Raw genomic sequence first — 20,686 nt, forward strand, 5'->3', positions numbered from 1 at the left:
TGAACTCTCATAGCTTTTGTTTATCTAGAAGTATCTTAATTTCTCCTTCATTCTTCAAAGATAGCTTTGCCAGATATAGAATCCTTGGTTGAGAATTTTGTGTTTTTTTAAGGACATAAATGTCATCTCACTGCCTTCTGGTTTCCATGGTTTCTGGAGAGAATTTGGCTATTAATCTAAACTTGTACTTGATTCATTGTTTCTCTCTTGCTGCTTTCAAAATTCTGTCTTTGATTTCAACAATTCGACTATATGTCTTGGTGTGGATCTCTGAATTTATCTTGCTTTGAGTTCATTAAGTTTCTTGGATGTGTAGATTCATGTCCTTCAACAGATTTGGGAAGGTTATGGCCATCATTTCCTCAAATGCTTTTTCTGCACTTTCTTCTCTTCATAGGACTCTTATGATGCATATATTGTTACACTTGAGAGTGTCCCATTGGTCCCTCAGATTCTTCATTTTTCTTTCAGCTCCCCAGACTGAATAATTTCAACTCTCTTAGTCTTTAATTCTCTGATCCTTTTTCTCTGCCTGCTCATATCTGCCTTTGAATACTTTCAGTGAATGTTTCACGTCACTTAGTGTACGTTTGAGCTCCAGGATTTGGTTCCTTTTTATAATTTCTATCTTTTTAAAAATATTTTTTCATTTTGTTCTTATGTCATTTTCCTAATTTCCGTTAGCTCTTTGTCCATGGCTTCATTTAATTCATTGAGCATAATAAATCAGTTGATCCAATGTCTTTAATAATTCCGTGCTCACTTTGGCAGCACATATACAATGTCTTTAATAATACCAATGCCTGGACTTTTTCAAGGAGAGTTTCTGTCAATTTTTTCCCCCTGTGATTAGCCATATTTCCTATTTCCTTGTATGTTTTTTAACTTTTCTTTTTAAAGAAATGGACATTCTGGGTATTATAATATGTCTACTTTGGAAATCTGATTCTCCCAGTCCTCAAGGATTGGTGATTTTTACTTATTGAGGATGAAGCCATCTGTTTGTGACTTTCCCAAACTATTTTTTGCAAAGTATGCATTCCTTGTTGTGTGTGGTCCCTGAAGTTTCTGCCCCATTATCTCTGTAGTCAAGCAGGGACCGAGAACAATTTCCTTAAATGTCCATCTCCAACAAGGAAAAAAAGAGGGGCCTGTCTTTAAATTTTCTGATAGATGACACCAGGATAAGCCACTGCTACTGAGGGCCAAAACCAATGCAAGTATCTGTGCCAGTTCCTCAGGTGTCACTAGACCAGCTCAGATGCACAAATCCAAATATTTTGAGGACAAGATCACCTCTGCCCACACTGGCACCAGCCAACTACTCCAAGCAAGAACACAGGCTGCTGTTCCCATAGCCAAAGTTGTGCCCCCAAAATGGGAAGTGGTAGTTGGTTCATGCATGCCACTCACACAAGTTCAGAAGCCTCTCCATGAAGCACTACTCTGGTTGTTGTAAGTGTCCAAATGTGTTCCAAAATTCCAAAATAATTTATTCCAATAGCTTTTTCCAGTTTAGTCATTGACTCCATGGGGTAACTGAACCCAAATACATTTTAAAGGACTGTCATTAGGTGAATACATATTTAGGATTGCTAATGTCTTCTTGATTGATTTTTATCATTACAGAAGGTCCTTTCTTATCCTGCGGTAATACTCATTGTCTTGAAGTTCACTTTGTCTTATATTAACATAGCCACACCAGTTTTCTTATGTTTGTGTGGTATATTTCTTAATTTCAACCTATCTATTCTTTTTATTTATTTTTATCCCTTATAAATTATTTCTAAAATAATAAACACAATTTAAAAATCTCAGCCTTTTATTTAAAGTAGTTAAGACTATTAATATATAATGCAAATCTTGATGTTTTTCAGTTTAAAGTCTGCTATTTGGCTATTTGTTTAGTATTTATCTCCTCTGTACTTGTTCCTTTGTTCCTCCTTTCCTGCCTCTATTGGGTTCATTGATTTTCACCCTCTTTTTAATTAAAAAATTGTAAGCATTGCATTCTATCTCCATCGGTGGGGGGATGCTATAACTGTGTTGTTGTTGTTGTTTTAATGTACTCTAGAGAAAACAATATGCTCCCTCAGCTTATCAGTTTATCTTGCATTACATACCAATTCACATATAAGTAAGAATCTTATACCTCCCATCTTTTGTGAAATTGTCACATATTTTACTTCTATATGTATGTAGGTATTATTATTATAGGTATCATTTTTGTTTTAAGCAATCAATAGTCTCTTAAAGAAAAAAATAGTATACTTACCCACATATTTACTATTTTCAGTGCTCTTCATTCTTTCCTGTGGCTCTGCATTTCTATCTGGCATCATTTCCCTTTTAGTCTGAGGAACCTTTACCATTTTTTATAGTCCAGATCTATTGGGAATGAATTCTTTTTGCAGCTACTCTGAAATGATTATATTTCATTTTCATTTTCAAAGAACATTTCTCCCACACATAGAACACTAAAACAGCTTTCCCTTCTTTCAGCACTTTAAAAATGTTATTTCCCTGTCATCTGTTCTTTTTTTCCTGTTGAAAAGTCAGCTATCATTCTTATGATTGTTCTTGTGTATCATGTGTCTTGTTTTCCTGGCTACTTTTTTTTTTTAAGATTTTATTTATTTATTTGACAGAGAGCGAGAGAGCACAAGCAGGGGGAGTGGCACACAAGAGGGAGAGGGAGAAGCAGGCTCCCCACCGAGCAGGGAGCCTGATGAGGGGCTCGATCCCAGGACCCTGGGATCATGACCTGAGCTGAAGGCAGACACTTAACTGACTGAGCCACCCAGGTGCCCCTTCCTGGCTACTTTTAAAAGATTTTCTTTATCTCTGGTTTTCAGCATTTGACTAAGATGTGCCTAAGGTGTGGCCTTTATATTTATCCTGCTTCTGGGGGGATGGGGTGACATATAGTTAGAAACCTGAAGAGTGTCACAGTTTTGCGATGCTCACAGGTCACACCATGCAGGATCACTCAGGGGAAACATTAAGGTTGGTCTTGAGGAAAAAGGCAAGGTAAGACCTGGGGGCAAGAATCTTTATTGTGATTTCCCCAGGAATGAATGGGCAAGGAAGGGAAAGCTGGATTAGGACTCGCTAATATGAAGAACTACAGTGGGCTCTGGAGCATAGGAGCTGTCACTGGCTGTCTGGTATCTGGCCTTGGGTGATTAGGGTGGGTGTATAGTGGCCCACAGTGTGCATGTCCAGCCAGTAAAGTGGTTGAGGGTGTGAACTTAATTGGATGCTTAAGATAACTCATTAGTCCCTAGCCAGGACCTCAAAACTAGGTATAGACAGAATTTTTAAGAAACTACATTACAGGGGATCACCGAGTTTCTTGGATCCATGAGTTGATATTTTTAATCACATTTTGAAAAAAAAAATTTGCCAGTATTTCTCCCAAAATTTTTCCATGTTTTTTTCCTCCGAATATTTTCTCTTACTCATCTAAGACTCCACTTAGCATTATATTGTTTACTATTGCCTCATAGGTTATTACAATTCTGTTCATTTATCTTTTTCCCCTCTTTGCTCTTCAATTTAGATAATTCCTATTAACCTGTCTTCAAGTTCACTGACCCTTTCTTTTGCAGTGTTTACTCTTTTACAGACTTTTTTTTTTTTTTTTTTTTTTTGAGAGGGAGAGAATCTTAAGCAGGCTCCATGCCCAGCCCAGAGCCCAACATGGGGCTCAATCTCACAACCCTGAGATTGTGACCTGAGCCAAAATCAAGTCAGACACAACCAGTTGAGCCATCTAGGCACCCCTGCAGTGTTTAATCATTTAAGCCCTCCTATGAAATTAATTTTTTTTAATTGTAGGTCTCTTCTAAAATTCCCCACATCTTCATCCTTGGTATTTATCCTTTCCTATAGATCCTTTAAGGTATTTATTATTTTAAAATTCTTATTCAATAATGTTAACATCTTGCTTATTTGTGGGTCTGTTTTTGTTTTCTTGGTTATGTGTCATGCATTCCTGTTTTTTATGTCTCCTGATTTGTAATTGTATACTGGACATTCTGGATAATATGTTGTAGAGATGCTGAATCGCTGAGTTTGGTTTAGTAGACCGTTAAGTCACTAGCAGATCACCCTGATTCTCTGAAGTCTTGATTTTAGGCTTTATTAGAGTGGGTCTGTTTTAGTTCTGCTCTTAGTCCTCAGGCCTAGACCTGAGTTCTGAGCTGTGGTTCTCATCTATGGCATGACCTACTAGGTTTTCAATGAAAAGCCCCAAATATTTACATCTCCAAACTTGGTGGGACATAAATTCCAAACTTTCCCTCCCCAGCACCAGACATCTGCTGAAATCTCAGCTGAGCATTTCCAGCCTTCCAGTCATTGCTTTCTGTTGGGCTCCCTGGAATCCTACCCAGTTCATGCATAATTTAGGAGTCAGCCAAGGATTTTAAGGGGAGTGTCAGGCAAACTCAAGGCTCTGTAGTTTCCTCCTTTCTGGGATTTCCCCCTTCAGTTTCCAAACTGCTCCAACAGCCCTGAATTCTGACTTGGCTCCTCAGCCTCATGAGATTGCCACTTTGTTTTATTCCCTGTGGGCCACATGAGGAATAGTCACTTAAGTGTGGATCTTATCCAATGTGTTACTCTTCTTTCAGTGGATAGAGTCCCCTCTAGTTTTTGCCTGTCTTGGTCACTTTCCAGTGCATTTCAAAAATGTGTATAATTATCGATAGGAGGGTTTGTCTGATACAAGACACTCTTGTCATTACAGGAAGCCAGATGGTAGTAAGATGTTTAAATATTATTTAAAATAAAATTCAACTTTCTTTTATTTATCTCAGTAATGGTTACACAAATCTTCACCTTGAAAATCCATCAAGATGTGTTTGTGTACTTGGGTCTATATGTGCTATTTGCCAATAAAAAGCTCATTACAAGAAAAAGCCAATTTCATGTTGGTACCCAGTTAAAAACCACTCAGGCTTTCTTGTGGCCTTGGGATCAAACTCAGATCCCCGCCTCAGAACTTCTCTCCTGGCTATAACTTTAGGTTCACTTGCAGCTCCCTAAATGAGATACAGTAGCTCCTGCTCCTCCCTCCTTCCCTGCCTCCTGCATCCTACGTGGATAACTCCTACTTATTCCTCAGGCTTCAATTTAAGGATCACTTGTAGCTTTTCCTGACCACCAAATAAATCCCTCCTCTCTTCTACCTTAGGCGCCCTCTGTTGCCTTGTCACAGCCACCAGGTCCCACTCCCTGACCTCCACCTCAGCAAGAGCACTCGTTACACTAGCTGGCAGTGTCCAATGAGCACGTGAATGTCAGGAACTATATCTTCAAGTCTAGCCCCTGAGTAGGAGCTCAGAGAATGGGCAAAATATTCAAATTCTATGCCATCCTTCTCATTATGTTAGCCTTCCTAGGGCAGATGCCTACAAGACCCCACCTATGGCAGTTTCCCAAGGCTGGAGACCTTGAAGAGGCATGGGTGCTATTGTGAGAATCCAGAGAATTGGCAGCAACTGGACCCAGCTCCAACACAAGAGGAGACATTCAGGTAAAGCTCTCCTCCTGTCTAGGCCTGCTTCTTCAGATGAAAGGGTGGAACTTTGAGCTCTAATGATTACGTCCTTCCTAAACATAAAAGCTGAATGACTGACCAGATAGTTTTAAAGAAGACAAGAAAAAGTTTATTGTGTTGAGCAGACCTTATTTCATTACAGTACCGGGAAATTCATTCTCAGTTCACTTCAGGTGCAGAGGGCTCTGCAGACATTTAGAGCCCCAGTGCTTGTTCCCAAGCAAGGGGCAGCACCTGGACCTATGTTGCATTTGATGAAACAGGATTACAGTAAAACAGAATAGTTATAAAGAAGGTTTTCTAATACATAGTTTTCTTTAAAAACTCTAACATTTTTCATTTTTCTATGTTTACCTTGGTATTACCAAGGATAACTGGTTGGAAAACATGGTACTCGGTAATCTTTTGCTCAAGTTGTTGACCTTAGATTTTGCTACTTTTATTTCTGAAGAGGAACTATACCCCTTCTCTGGAAATCTAAATGGTGACCAGTAAGGCAATGCATAAATTACAGGTGGGATGGTCTTAGCTAATACCCTAACTTGTTTCCTCTTAAATCTTCCACATTTGGCCTCTGTGTTGCTAGGTCATTTAAGACTCAGGAGATAGCCTCTTGCTTGCAAAATCATTATTAGGGAGTTTAAACTTAATGCACTACTTTTGGGGAGCATGCAGCTGCTTGAAGCTGATTTTGTTGTTTCTTTTTATAAACTCTCAGCACTCAATGGCACCCTGAAGAGGAGAGATCCCCTACTCCATGCACTGACTCACTGCTACCCAGAAGTGTCATTTCTGTATTAGATCAAGAGATCAAATACCAAACGAAAGAGAAATTGGTATCCTCCAGAGAGCTTGAAATATCAATTACAACCTGAGTTAATGAAGAATTAATTAGCTTGAATTCAATCAGGTAATTACCAAAGTCATGATTGAGATCTTCCCCCACTACATTAAGGCAGGCAAAACATGAATTGAAGTAAAAAATGTCATCCCACCAAACTAGACACGATAGCTATTTTTAACTCTTATCATCCCACAAAAATATCCCCATAAAATCAAATACTTAAAACATTATTAAAATCACACAACAATGGAATAGATATTTAAATAACTTTGCACACAATGCACCTTCCCTTTGTTGTTACCAACAGTTTCTGTTAGGTGACTTTACCAAAATATTTCCATTTCCATGAAATTTGATGCCATTCCACTAACATTGTATTTTTAAAAATGCACTAGAAATTCCCTTGTAACTCTTGAGTTGAATTATTTCTTTTAATCACTCATGGCAATTTTAGAAAAGGACTGCTTTTAAGTACCCAAATTTACTCCTAGGGTAGATGTGGGTAAGGGGAATAATTTTACTCATTGCTAGGAGGGCGGTGTCTTATTCCAAATTTTGGTGTCCTTCAAATATAACTCCCAGCTAAAGGAAACTGGGATTTCCTTCCTATTACCTGGGCCAGTCTCTTCTGAAAACTGTAATGCCACCCCTAGCTTTCGGCCCTTCATTCAGGGACTGAGTTACTGGAACCAAACAAAAGTTGTTCATTCAAGCACAGCCTCAACACAGTTCATAATATGAGGACTTGAGGACAGCAGAGTTCATTAAGCTCCGTTCCTGGAAATGATTTCTTAATCTTTGCTCTCCCACAAGCTGAGTTCATACAACACATGGGCCTGCCATGAGGCGTGTGTGTGTAGTAGGTAAGCAAATATCTGTATGTTTCCATTTGAAATGCCACATTTTGAGATTCTACACTTTATCAACCTTATGGAAAACTAATGTGTCATCATTCTCAGTGTGGTAATTATTGAGTACAATTTTAAAACGAACATAGCCATGTCCCCACAGCTCCGGCAGCAGGCTGTGTGCATGGGTTTTGATCTCAATCAAATACCACTGTTCATAGAACATAAAAACTCACACTGTTCCATGTCACTCTGACATGTCACATTATTTTACATCACTCTGGCACTGATTCAGAAAGAAAATTTTCCATTATGGCATGATGAGAGAAAAAAAACTCCATTACATATATATAAATAAATGATGGTTAAAAACAATGCACTGTGAATAGTTTCCAGAAGCTTGAGCATTTTAGTGCAATGAGCTCTTGCTTCTTGGGAAAAAAAAAATCTATCTTTTCGGTCACAATTTGCTTTCACGCAATAGAGACACAGACAAAGCTGACCACGACCAAATTTTAGTGGTATTATCATTTCCTAGGGCATTAGAGGTTCATCCTGAAAGATGCTGATGACACATGAACCAAGAGAAGGAAGGAAGGAAGGCCCTAGATTACTTCAGAAGTAAATTGGGTCTTACAAAGATTCAACTACTGGTAAGACTTATGTTTAGGGTGGTGATGGATAAGGGCAGTGAGGACACGAATACTATACAGAGAACAGATTTCACACTGCACCTTCCTCACATGGAATATGCCTAAGACATTTGGTGGAAAGACATGAAGAAAGGGGGCCTGTTCCATGTCCCAAGGGAACCAGCATCTAAAAAGCATACTCCAATGACTTTAGTATTTCTTGCTCAATCTCCCAGAAAATAAACTTGAAAAATGCACAATTCTGTTTACGGTTGTAGACTGAAACAGTGGTAGCAGCAGCCTCTCTGAAGGTTTAATTAAATCTAAGATGAAGCTGAAAAAATGTTTTTTGCTCTCATTGATTCTATCCCTTCAGTTGCTCTGACCAGGTGGGCAGCAGGGCAGGGGGAACTCAAGCTACAGCCTTTGTCAACAGCAATGATTCTGAGGGACCTTTCAGTCTTGAATCAATTTACCTAAAAATCTTTTGAATTCCGCTCTTCCCAATTTTTAATTTAATTATAAAAGCAAAATGAAAAGCTCCTTCAGACTGACTCCTAAGCTAACCTTTGCTTATGTGAATATGGAAAAAATTAATTAATATTTGTCATAAGACTTTCATTTTTAAAAAAGACTGCAAATCAATGTTCCCTGGCATGGAAGAGTAAGGATTCGGCTATCCATCTGCAGCCCTTCCTCACATTTTTAGAAAGGAGGCAAAAATATTAGAGACAAAAACAGTTTGCACCGGAAGGAGGTGCAGTCCATGGGAGTGCTCTCGCGGCTGTACCCTGCAGCCTGGGCAGATGGAGGGAAGGACCGAGAGCCTCACGCTCATGCAAGCCAACAACACACCAGAAGACTCCCTTGCGGGTGCGTCCCACGTTGCCTACTCACCAGGAGAGGCTACTCCAGAAGGTCTGTTCTGTGCTGCTAAAGACACTAAAAGCAGTGACTAAAGTGCTAATGCTGCTTCAAGATGTGATTACGTGCAGTCAGAACAGGTGGTGCACCAGCAATTTTGGCAAACCAAAGGCAACTCACAGCGCTAAACTAAAAGGAATATAGAACAGTGTGCAGAGAAACACGAATTACACAGTCAACACCTCTCCTGTTCTCAGCTCTGGGAGTCCTTCATGGAGAAAAGTCAAAGCCAACTTTGCCTGAGTCTGAGAGAGGAACCCCCCTCCTTCCCCAGGAGTAGAGGGATGGATGATGCCGTGACCTTCCTGAGGGAGCCCCGAGCCCTGTGAGATGGATAGCCAGAGGGGCTCACTATGGCTGTATCCAGTAAGGAAATCAATAACAGACATTTTTTTAGAAAGTGGGAAGAAAAAGCAAAGACTTTCACAAATACAAAAATTGTTTACAAAACAATTACCTAAAAAGTTTACTGGGGCTGGGTGGGGAATAAGAATCGTTTTCATTTCAAATTAGTCACATGGTACTAATGGTTTATAAAAGAGAATGGCCAATTTCTGTCTTCCTCACCTCCCCCCCAAACACCTCAGAGTTCTCCTACTCCTGGTATTTTCCCTACCCTCACCCCAACCCACCCATCCTGTTCCCCAAATTAATTTGCCACAAGCCAACCCCGAAGACACATGATTGTTGGTTGGGTTTCAATTCGACAATGAACCTAATGCTGGGGAAGAGAACAAAAGGACACAGGAGCACACTGGCATAAACTTCAAGGTGTGTGGACCTTGGACAAGGCTTCTGCCACCCAGAAGCTTCTGCCACCAAAGCGCAGGCTGCAGACTGAGCTCCGCTGCCAGTAAACTGAGGTAAGGAAGAACACGGTGGCTCTAGCTGGTTGGCTTCCTGTGGCGGTGCAGCATGTATGTGCTCTTGAGTGTGGGCACCACAGGACTCATTTCCTTCCAGTTGCCTTTGCCATTTTCCCTTCTGGTTAGAAGACTGCTCTTTACAGAGTCTCAAAAGATCAGCCACTTGTCTTCCTCTGAGGTACAAATCCAATAGAGCCTTAACTCCAAAGATCCAGAGCCCACTGGTGTGCAGAAGTCAAAATCAAATGCTCAGAATCAAAAGGTGTGGCACACCTGCCCAGCCAGTTTATCAGCAGTTGTAAAGACAGATCAGAAAAAACTAGCATTTAATATAAAAAGTGTTTTTCAAATGGTGTAATTTCCTATCCCCTTGTGAATGAAGATCATAACTCTTCTCGTTTCTGAGGTCCTATGGAAAAGGAGAACAATTGAAAATAAAATAGTTTACCTTCAAGTTACAAAAATCCAGCCTGGATTTTTTCCCCCGACATTGTAACTTATTAATTATGGCCCTACCTCCCTTTTATCTCTCTTTATAATTTTAGGAGCTTTGATTTGGTGTGCTTGTATTATATTTTGAAAACAAAAACAAAATTAAAAAGGCCTTTTTGTTTTTAAAAACACTGAAAACTACCTGCATACTCTAGCAGAACTGTTTTCACAAATACAATATTTACTTCTGATAAAAACACATATATTTTTAGTCAGGATTCTTTTTTCGCTTAATAACATAGAAACATTTCCCTAAGTAAAAGTGCAGCTCATGGGGCGCCTGGGTGGCTCAGTCGTTCAGTGTCTGCCTTCGGCTCAGGTCGTGATCCCAGGGTCCTGGGATCAAGCCCCACATCGGGCTCCCTGCTTGGCAGGAAGCCTGCTTCTCCCTCTCCCACTCCCCTTGCTTGTGTTCCTGCTCTCGCTATTCTCTCTGTCAAATAAATAAATAAAATCTTTAAAAAAAAAAAAAAAGTGCAGCTCATTTACCATTCTCTATTCTTGGATGTTTAAACTGTTTTTAATGCTTTTGGTTTATAAATAATAAATTTCTCCATGTATATGACTTTTTTCTTGTATGGACTTATTTTTTAAGGTAAATTCTCAAGAAAGGAATTATTGAGGGAATAAACATGTTAATGGTTCCTGACAGCTGAATTATTGCCCTTTTTTTCTAAGAGAGAGTGGCGGGGGTGGGGCGGAGGGAGAGAGAGAGAGAGGGAGAGAATCTTAAGCAGGCTCCACACCCAGTACAGAGCCTGACTCAATCTCACAACCCTGGCATCATGATCTGAGCCAAAATCAAGAGTTAGACACTTAGGGGCGCCTGGGTGGCTCAGTTGGTTAAGCGACTGCCTTCGGCTCAGGTCATGATCCTGGAGTCCTGGGATCGAATCCCACATCGGGCTCCCTGCTCAGCAGGGAGTCTGCTTCTCCCTCTGACCCTCCCCGCTCTCATGCTCTATCTCATTCTCTCTCTCAAATAAATAAATAAAATCTTAAAAAAAAAAAAAAAAGAGTTAGACACTTAGCCAACTGAGCCACCCAGGCACCCCAATTTATTGCTTTTTAACAAGGATTGTTGTAATGTACAAAGCTCCAGCAAGGTAGACCCAGAGCTGTTTCTTCACCAACTCCCCAACAAATAGCATTATCAGTATCAATATGCGTATTTTCTCAATGGAGTATATATTAATGACAGATTCCTTTAATGTAATTATTGTTTCCTCAACTCCACTTATTATTTGTGTTTTCCTCTTATTTGAACAGTGTGTCTACATTCTTTACCCATGTATCGACAGAAACCCTTCAGGTTTCACTAGTGAATTTCAATTATTTTTATCCTAAATATTCAGCCTCTTGGCCGTGATACATCATGGTACAGTCTTCAGGATGGATAGGTGAATCACTCAAGATCCATGTTCTGTAATTCCTTTTTTAGAATTAGTTTTGAGCTGAATAAATGTTAAAAATCCACATCTCAGTATTAATAGTTTTAAAAAGGTCACTTTTGTACTCTAATGATTTTTGTCAACTGCACACCATTTGAGATGTACACAGAGTAGGGAAAATTTTACATGAAGATTTAGTCCCTTCTATTCTTAGCCTAAATTAAATACAAACACTCCATTCTCCACCCCAGTATGCTTCTTTAAAAGAACACTTTTTTCAAATCAGTATGTACTTTGTCTTGATCCTAAATGTGTTCATTTACTAGTACCTGGAGAGATTTAATAAAAAACCAGGGAATCTGACAAGAGATCCCCAAAATAACATCAGGCTTGTCAGATGGAGGTAAGGACCTAGAGCCTTATGCCCAGGCAGGCCACCAACACACCAGAAGACTCCTTGCTTGTCTTATCTATACAAAACTCACAAGCCTAAATAACAGTAATCTCAATTAAAGCACCTTTAATAAAAAAAAGGGCAAAGAAAAGAAAAGAGGGCAGCAATTGTATTAATACATACCATTTAGAAGGCCAACTAAAAAAGAAAAAAATATACACTGGTTGATGTCAAGATAGAAGGGCTGAGATTCATTTTATTCATTATTCTATTGTTTTTGCAATAAACACCAATCATAAACTCGAATAAGTACTTCCCTAAGGCCAAAGGTTGGACCTACCTTCCCAGCGTGACTCTTGTGTTGTCTTCTCCTTGTCCAGCATTCCCATCTCCTTCTCCCTCTGGAAGCGGGTCTGTAGCTGCTTGATCTCCTGGTCGTAGTCCTGCCACTCTGGGACAATTCGAACAGCTGCTTCCAGCTTAGGCTCTTTGGTCATTGGATTATTACACTGTGAAAACCCAAATCGCATTATTTCAACCAAGCTGAAGACAGGGCACATTATTCGGAATTCAAAGGTGTGTTTATTCTTGGGTTATAAATCCCAACTGAACAAAAAGAACAACACTGAGGAACCAAATGACAGATTAGCAGAAGCAATGTGCTAGTGGGTCCCACAAAGCTTCTACGAAGTTGTAGGGAGTGACAGGAAAGCAGGAAAAGAAAGTTCCTGTGGTAAAATCACAAGGCACAGAGATAATCCCATAAGAGAAGTAGTAACTTCACTGATTTTAAGTAGTGAAAACAGCCCCATCAGACACTAGAGGACTTGGCTGCCTGCTGCAAGCAGCAGAGATCTATGGATGTAAGACATGCTGCAATCCCCAACCTGCTGCACAACCACAGAGAAGACTAAATAAGATTCTGTGTGTTAATAATGATCTAGTTGTAAACCACACTGGACTAAGAGGCAGAAAAGAATCACAGAGAGCTTACCAAATCTATCGTTTTGGCCCTTTTCTTAGAGGCATCATCACACCATGTTTCACACCAAAGCCACTCTTGAGGGAGTGATTTAATTGGCACCTGATGGATCATGTTATTGGGCAAATCCTGTTTGGTAAAAAGAAAACAAAACACAACAATCTAAAGTTCTGGAGGAAATTTAAATGAATGCATAGCAAATTAGTGAGGATAGCTGCTCATTACATATCACATGCCAATCACAAATTTTTAGAACTAAAAGGGTCTACTAAAAACCTCAGAGAAGCTAAAATATTTATTTGTAATGTTTTTTAAAACCACAAAGTTTAGAAGACTCAAAACATCTACCCATGATAAGCACTTGAAAAACTTTAGCTTAAAGCTCACAAACTGCACCTAGACTTCCCTCCATGAGGGCAATTCTAAGAAAAACTACTATTGCCTCTTGAAAGTTAACTAAGCATAGATGTGGCTTTTATACTTCACAGTTTTGCATAAGGAAGCTCTGAATCCACCCTGTCAAATGCGGCTTGACCCCAAGTGGATGAAGCTCATATGTTTTTGAGCCAACTGTATGCTTTGAAGCTTTTCTTCTCAGCAACCCTTTTGAGTTTGACACAATAAAACATACCACTGTCTTAAGACACAAACAACCAATATGATCCAGAAATTCTACTTCTGGGCATATGCACAAAGGAATTGAAGCAGGGACTCAAACAGATACCTGTATATCAATGTTCAGAGGCATTATTCACAATAATCAAAAGCTGGAAATAAGCCAAATGTCCATCAACAGATGAATGGATACACAAAATATGGTGTGTGTGTGTATGTATACATATAGGTGTGTTTGTATACATATACATACACACACACAATGGAATATTCTTCCATCTTAACAGGAAGGAAATTCTAATAGATGCTATGACATGGATGAAACTTGAAAACATTATACAAAGTGAAATAAGCCAGGTACAAAAAGGAAAAATATTGTATGATTCCTGAAGTATCTAGAATAGGCAAATTCATAGAGATAGAAAATAGAATACAGGTTGCCAGGGGCTGGAAAGAGGAAAGAAGAGAGAATTATTGTTTAATGGGTACAGAGTTTCGGTTTGGGATAATGAAAAAGTTCTGGAGATGAACAATTGCACAACACTGTGAATGTACTTAATGCCACTGAACTGTATACTTAAAAATGGTTAAAATGGTAAATTTTATGCATGAATTATACCTAATAATGCAGGTAAAATAAAGACACTCACAGACAAGAAAAACTGAAAAAAACTGTTACTAGTAAACTTACACTAAGGAAAATTAAATGATATTCTTTTTAGGCAGATGGAAAATGATCCTATATGGAAGCCCAGAAATGCAGGGAAGAATGCAGGGTAACCATGTAAGCAAATCTAAATCTTATAGATAGATAATGATTGTATTGTAGGAGAATAACTTCTGGGGTTTAAAATATAGAGAAATCTAAAATACAAAGTAACAGCCATTTAGGCTGAGATGAGGATAAACAGAAGCAAATTCTAAGGTCAGTACTACCCAAACGGTGGTATGCAGACTGCAGCAAGGAGCTTGCTAGGAATGCAGGTTCTTGGACCAGACCATATACCTACCGAATCGGGCAGTGGGGATGGGACCCAGGAATTAATGGTTCAACAAATTCTCCAGGTGAATCTTTTATATATGATAAAATTTGAGAAGCACTGTTCTAATGTTTTTGCACTGTCTGGTAGGTGGATAAAATATACCAGTTAATATTAGCCTTTGCAATTCAGAAATGCATATTATAATCTCTAGGATAATCACTAAAAAAAACTGTAATAAAGTATATAGTTAATTTAAGGGGCACCTGGCTGGCTCAGTTGGTAGCGCATGCAACTCTTGATCCTAGGGTTGTGAGTCTGAGCCCTATGTTAGGTGTAGAGATTACTTAAAAATTAAAAAATCTTAAAAAAAAGAAAAGTGTGTATAGATAGATAGATAGATAGCTAATATAGGGAAAATGGAATTATAAAAAAACTCTCAATCTGAAAGAAACTAACTAAGGAGAAAAAAGAAATAGAGCACATGGAATAAGCAGAAATACTAGAAAAGCCTATTTTACTGGTGAATACATAAACTATAAATGGACTAAATGTTCAAATTAAATGACTGTTATACCAAACATAAAAACGAACAGACATAAGCTATTTATAAGAAATAGAACTAAAACATAAGGATAAAGAAAAACTGAAAATAGAAGGACAAAAACAATACATCATATAACAATAACCAAAGGAAAACTGGAATAGATGCACTATTATTAGGTGAAGCACACTTTAAGAACCCACTTTAAGAACCTAGGGCCCCCCAAAATCATTAAAGTTTCATTTGTAGGAAATATATGACTTCTAAGTTTTTAGGCACCTAATGATATACTCTAAAAATACATAAAGTAAAATCTGACAAAACCAGAGATGAGGAAGATACCACAATATAGAAAAATATTTTAAACACAATTCTCTCAGTAACTAATAGAAAAACAAACAAAAACCACATAATTTGACCTAATGGCCTATATCTAATATCTACAGGATACAAAACCAAATGAAATGTTTACCAAAACTGATCACATTTGGGTCAACAAACTTCATACACCTGAAATCATACAGAAGAAATCCTCAAACCATAAAGCAACTGAGCTAGAAATTAATAACAATATAACTAGAAAATTCCCATGTATTTGGAAAAAACTTCTACATAACTCATGAGTCAAAGAAGAAATCATACTGAAAACTAGAAATACATTGTACCAAATGACAAGGAAAATGCTACATATAAAATGTGTGGAATGCAGCCAAAATTCTGGTGAGATAGAATCTGATCACTTCAAATGCATATATTAGAAAAGACTAAGAATCATGAACTAAACACCTATCTCAAGAAGTTAGAAAAAAATCAACAAATTAAAGAAAGAGGTAAGAAAAATAAAGAATAAATTAAATAGAAAAGAAACATACAGATAGGATGAAAAACATTAAAAGATGCTTCTTTAATTTTTGGTGAGGTGATAAAGGGAAAAAAGCACAATAAACAATGTCAGGAATTTTTCTTTTTTTTTAATCATCATTTTTCTTTTTTATCAAGTACAGTGTTTCTGATAGGAATGCCCTTGGAAAAAGAAGAATTGATTTTTTTTATAATTTTTTTTATTATGTTATGTTAATCACCATACCTTATTACATCATTAGTTTTTGATGTAGGGTTCCATGATTCATTGTTTGCATATAACACCCAGTGCTCCATTTAGTATGTGCCCTCTCTAATACTCCTCACCAGGCTAACCCATCCCCCACTCCCCTCCCCTCTAGAACCCTCAGTTTGTTTCTCAGAGTCCATAGTCTCTCATGGTTCATCTCCCCCTCCGATTTCCCCCCCTTCATTTTTCCCTTCCTGCTATCTTCTTCTTCTTCTTTTTTTTTTTTTAACATATGTCAGAAATTTTTAAGAGAGAAGACACCAGTATAGACGCTATGGGACTTTAAAAAGATAACTGGAGTGATGAAAGCATTCTGGTTCTTGATACACATTTTTTTTTCTTTTTTGATACACATTTTCTAAAACAGATTATACAGTGTACTTACAATCTGAGCATGTCACTATATAGAGGATAGTACAAGCAACTTCATGATTCTATGTTAGGAAATTTAGAGACAACAAAAACACCGATAAAAGAAGTAATAAAAAATGCCAACAGTCTCATAACTATTAAAGAAACTGAAATCATAATTTAAGCACAAAGAAATTAGAGGCTTCACTAGTGAATTCCACCAAACATTTAAGAAAGAAATAAAGCCAATCTTATAAAAACCAATTACAGGTAAATTAAAAAAAAAAAAAAAAAACACAACCCAACTCATTTTATTAAATCTCAATACCAAAATCTGACAGAGATATTACTACAAGCCAATGTCACACAAAAACGTAAGTGCAAAATTCTTAAACAAATACTCGCCCCCAAAATCCAGGACTATATAAAAAAATAATAATAAATCATAATCAAGTTGGATTTTATAATTCAGAAATTATATTTAGGTATAAAATTAACTATATTTACAGAATAAAAGAGAAAATCATATTATTTCAGCAGATGTCAAAAATTTACAGAATTTAACACAAGGGATCTTTTTTTTTTAAGTATCAAAAAAGAACTAAAAGGAACTTCCTTAATGTGAATAAGAGGTATCTACAGAACATCTACAACAAACATCATACTTAGTGGTGAAATGCTGAATACTTTCATCATTTTGAGTCAAGAATGTCCACTATCAACATTTCTATTCAACATTATGGAAGTCCAGTAAATAGTGAAAGCATGAAAAAAAATTTTTTAAATGTAAGATTGGAAAAGAAAAAATAAAACTGCCATTATCTGTAGATATATGATGCTTACATATATAGAAAAGACAAAAGTGTATATATATATATATATATATATTAGCAGGGTGGCTGAGTACGACAAAGAACAAAAATCAGTTGCAATTCTAGATACCAGCAACAAACAGAAACAAAAGGCTTTTAAAAATAACTCTAAAAAAGATGTACAAGATCTCTATGAGGAAAACAATCTACATTATTGAGAGAAATTAAATACAACCCAAATATAAAATCCTAGCAAGTGTTTTTTTCCTCCTGAACTTGACAAGCTCGTTCTAAAATGTATATGAAAAAATAAAGGACAAAGAATACTCTAAGACATTCTTTAAGAATGAGGTGGGAGGATTTGATTTACTGGGTATCATGACTTATTACAGAACTAAAGTAACTGAGATATTTGTAGTATGGATGTGAAGATAGACAAATAGACCAATCAAAAACCAGAAGACCCAGAAATGGATCCATGCATATATGGGCACTTCAAATCTGACAAAGATGGTATTATAGAGCAGTGCATTTCATTAAAAAAAAAAAAAAAAAAACTGATATAACTGTATATGTACATAAAAAGTGAAAGTTGAACTCTATCTCAAAAACAAATTCCTCCTGGAATAATGATTTGAATGTGAAAGAAAAAAACAATAAAGCTCATATAAAAAAAAGTATCTTTGTAACTTTAATAGGGGTCAAAAAGCATTAACCGTAACAGAAAATATTGACCAGTCTGACTACAAAAGATACCATTAAGAGAGTTAAAGTGGGAAATTCTGCAACAAATATAACAAAGGATACACTATCAGTATATATAAAAGAATGCCCATAAATCAAGAAGAAAAATTTCAAACAACCCAAATACTTAAATAAGCATATCACAAAAGAGAATACCTAAGTGGCCATAAACACACAAAATGGTACTCAACTTCATTATATTAATAATGGAAATGCAAAATAAAACCACAATGAGGAGCAACATCAGCAAAAAATGGTAGAGTAAGGAGCTCTGAAAGTTCACCTCTCCATGAAAGCAGCCAAAAACATGACAAAAATAGAACCAACATTTTTCAGAACACTGGAAATTAACCAAAGGTTTGCAGCAACCTAAGGAGCAACTAAAAGTCAACAAAAAATGGTTGAATGTTGATAAGAACAGTGAATTTTGAGGCATCTGAACTTACCCTATTCCTATTCTCCTGCTCCCCATAAGCCTCAAAAAATAACAGCCTGAACTCCCATACTGGAGAAAGGAGAACGACGCTGGAGATCTTTCAAGCTTCATTCCCAAAGCAGAGGCATTATTTAAAGACTGTACTATATAGGCCCGTCTATTCAATCTCAGTTGAACTTAACCCAATGATAAAAAACTTCTCCTCAGCAGCACTTGAGGATTATATTAAGCTTTCTGAGGCTGTCTAAAGTGGAGCAAAGAATATACTAAGCAAAATTCTTGACAGGAGAAACCAAAGAATTAGATATCCATAGGAGGCTTTGAAAAGAAAAGATATATTCCTGGGAAAACAGAAAGCCATGCACATGTATAAGGCTCTGAGCATGCTCAGTGGTGTGTGCATAAGCAAGAAAGACCTAATAAAGCCAAAAGCTCTCATCTCTGGTTGATCCTGAGGCTCTATGCAACAAAGAAGGTAGAGTGGTAAACTGCCTGGCTAACTGTTGAGGATGTGTCCCAACATGCACCCAGAGGCTGCTGGCAAAGAATGGAAGTCTTAGGGGTTCTGAACACTTAAGGAAATCTCTGCCCAATTTTAGCTGACCACTAAGCTAATCAGGCAGACCAAAAATGCAGACTTCACAGAACTGGTTTAGAAGTCCAAAAACAAACAATTACTCCTGCAATAGGCAGCAACAATAAACCTTGGGGACAGGGGAAAGTCTGATTTCCAGAGTGCCACACTATATTACTTGAAATTTTCAGTATTCAACAAAAAAGAAGAGACATGTGAAATACCAAATATACAAAACCCATATACAGGGGTAAAAAGTAATCAATAGAAGCTATACTTCTGGAGGCCCAGACATTGAATTTACAACACAAGGACTTTATATCGGGTATCTTAAATATGTTCAAATAGGAACAAAGGAAACCAAGTCTAATAGAACTAAAGGAAAGTATATTAATTAGTAATTAATATTATTAGTAATTAGTATTATTAATTAGTATAAATAGTAAATTAGAGAATAAAGAGGTACAAATTATACAAAAGAACCAAACAAAATCTACTGTTGAAAAACACAACAATTTAAATGAAAATTCACTAGATGGGTTTAGCCACAGATTTGAGTAGCAGAAAAAATAATCAGGTCAAGATGGCAGAGGAGTAGGAGACTTGGATGTCATCTGGTCTCAGGAATTCAGCTGGATAGGGATCAAACCATTCTGAACACCTACAAACTCAACAGGAGATCGAAGAAAAGAAGAGCAACAACTCTCTCATCAGAAAAGCGACCACTTTCTGGAAGGTAGGATGTGCAGAGAAGTGAATCCGAGGCGATATTCGGGAGGATAGACGGCGGGGGAGGGGCCTCTGTAGGCCGCTTCTGGCAAGTGATAGAGCCACGGAGCACAAAATCGGAACTTTTAGAAGTCGGCTCCGCTGAGGGACGTCACTCCGGTGGCTAAACGGCGGGGGGGGGACCCTTGTGGGACAGTGTGGTCTCAGGACCCTCGGGGTCACAGAAAGACCGGGGGTGCCTGAGTGTGGCAGAGCTCCCAAGTATCAGAGCGGGGAAGCCAGCTGCAGAGACGGAGCTGAGGGCAGGCCCTCAGCTCGGGGTTGCCATAAACCGTGATCCGCGGCACAGTCGGGCCACTGCTCCTCCAGCAGGGACCCAACAAGGGGCAGATCTGGGGAGACTCAACTTGTTCCCCCAGGAGGAGCGGTGTGGGAGCGCACCACAGGAATCTGCTGGGTTTGGAGACTCCACATGGGGTCGGGTGCCAGAGATAGAAACGCTCAGTCACAGACCAGGTGAGCAGGGAGTGAGGCCGGAGACCGGGGAGACAGGAGTGACTGACAGCTTTTCTCTGGGTGCTCACTAAGGAGCGGGGCCCCGAGTTCTCGGCTCCTCTGGGCCAGAGATTGGGAGGCCGCCATTTTCACTCTCCTCCTCCAAAGCTGTACGGAAAGCTTGCAGGGAACAAAAGCTCCGGAAAGCAAACCAGAGCAGATAACTTAGCCCAGACAGGGCAAGGGCGGGGCAATTCCACCTCCAGCAAAGACATTTGGGAACCATGGCAACAGGCCCCTCCCCCAGAAGATCAGCAAGAACAGCCAGCCAAGACCAAGTTTACTGATCAATGAGA

General features: G+C 38.3%; 1 protein-coding gene across 6 annotated transcripts in view; it reads right to left on the minus strand.

Moving 5' to 3' along the window:
- The window catches only part of UGGT1 (UDP-glucose glycoprotein glucosyltransferase 1), a 139,024-nt gene that overhangs the window by 18,589 nt on the left and 99,749 nt on the right, over positions 1-20,686 (minus strand). For 4 of the 6 annotated variants that reach the window (XM_064586350.1, XM_064586349.1, XM_064586352.1 and 1 more), the window contains 2 exons: positions 12,952-13,068; positions 12,298-12,466 (listed from right to left, as the gene is read on the minus strand). In XM_064586350.1, coding sequence (XP_064442420.1) covers positions 12,298-12,466; positions 12,952-13,068 — 286 coding nt within the window. Of the gene's footprint in view, positions 1-5,652; positions 10,090-11,849; positions 12,156-12,297; positions 12,467-12,951; positions 13,069-20,686 lie in introns of those variants that run through there. The other 2 variants (XM_045869099.2, XM_064586353.1) reach the window with 2 other exon arrangements.

The sequence above is a fragment of the Mirounga angustirostris genome, unplaced genomic scaffold (genome assembly GCF_029215605.1).
Source record: "Mirounga angustirostris isolate CCGP_5_RB_7025 unplaced genomic scaffold, mMirAng1.0.hap1 SCAF_3, whole genome shotgun sequence".
NCBI classification, from domain to species: domain Eukaryota; kingdom Metazoa; phylum Chordata; class Mammalia; order Carnivora; family Phocidae; genus Mirounga; species Mirounga angustirostris.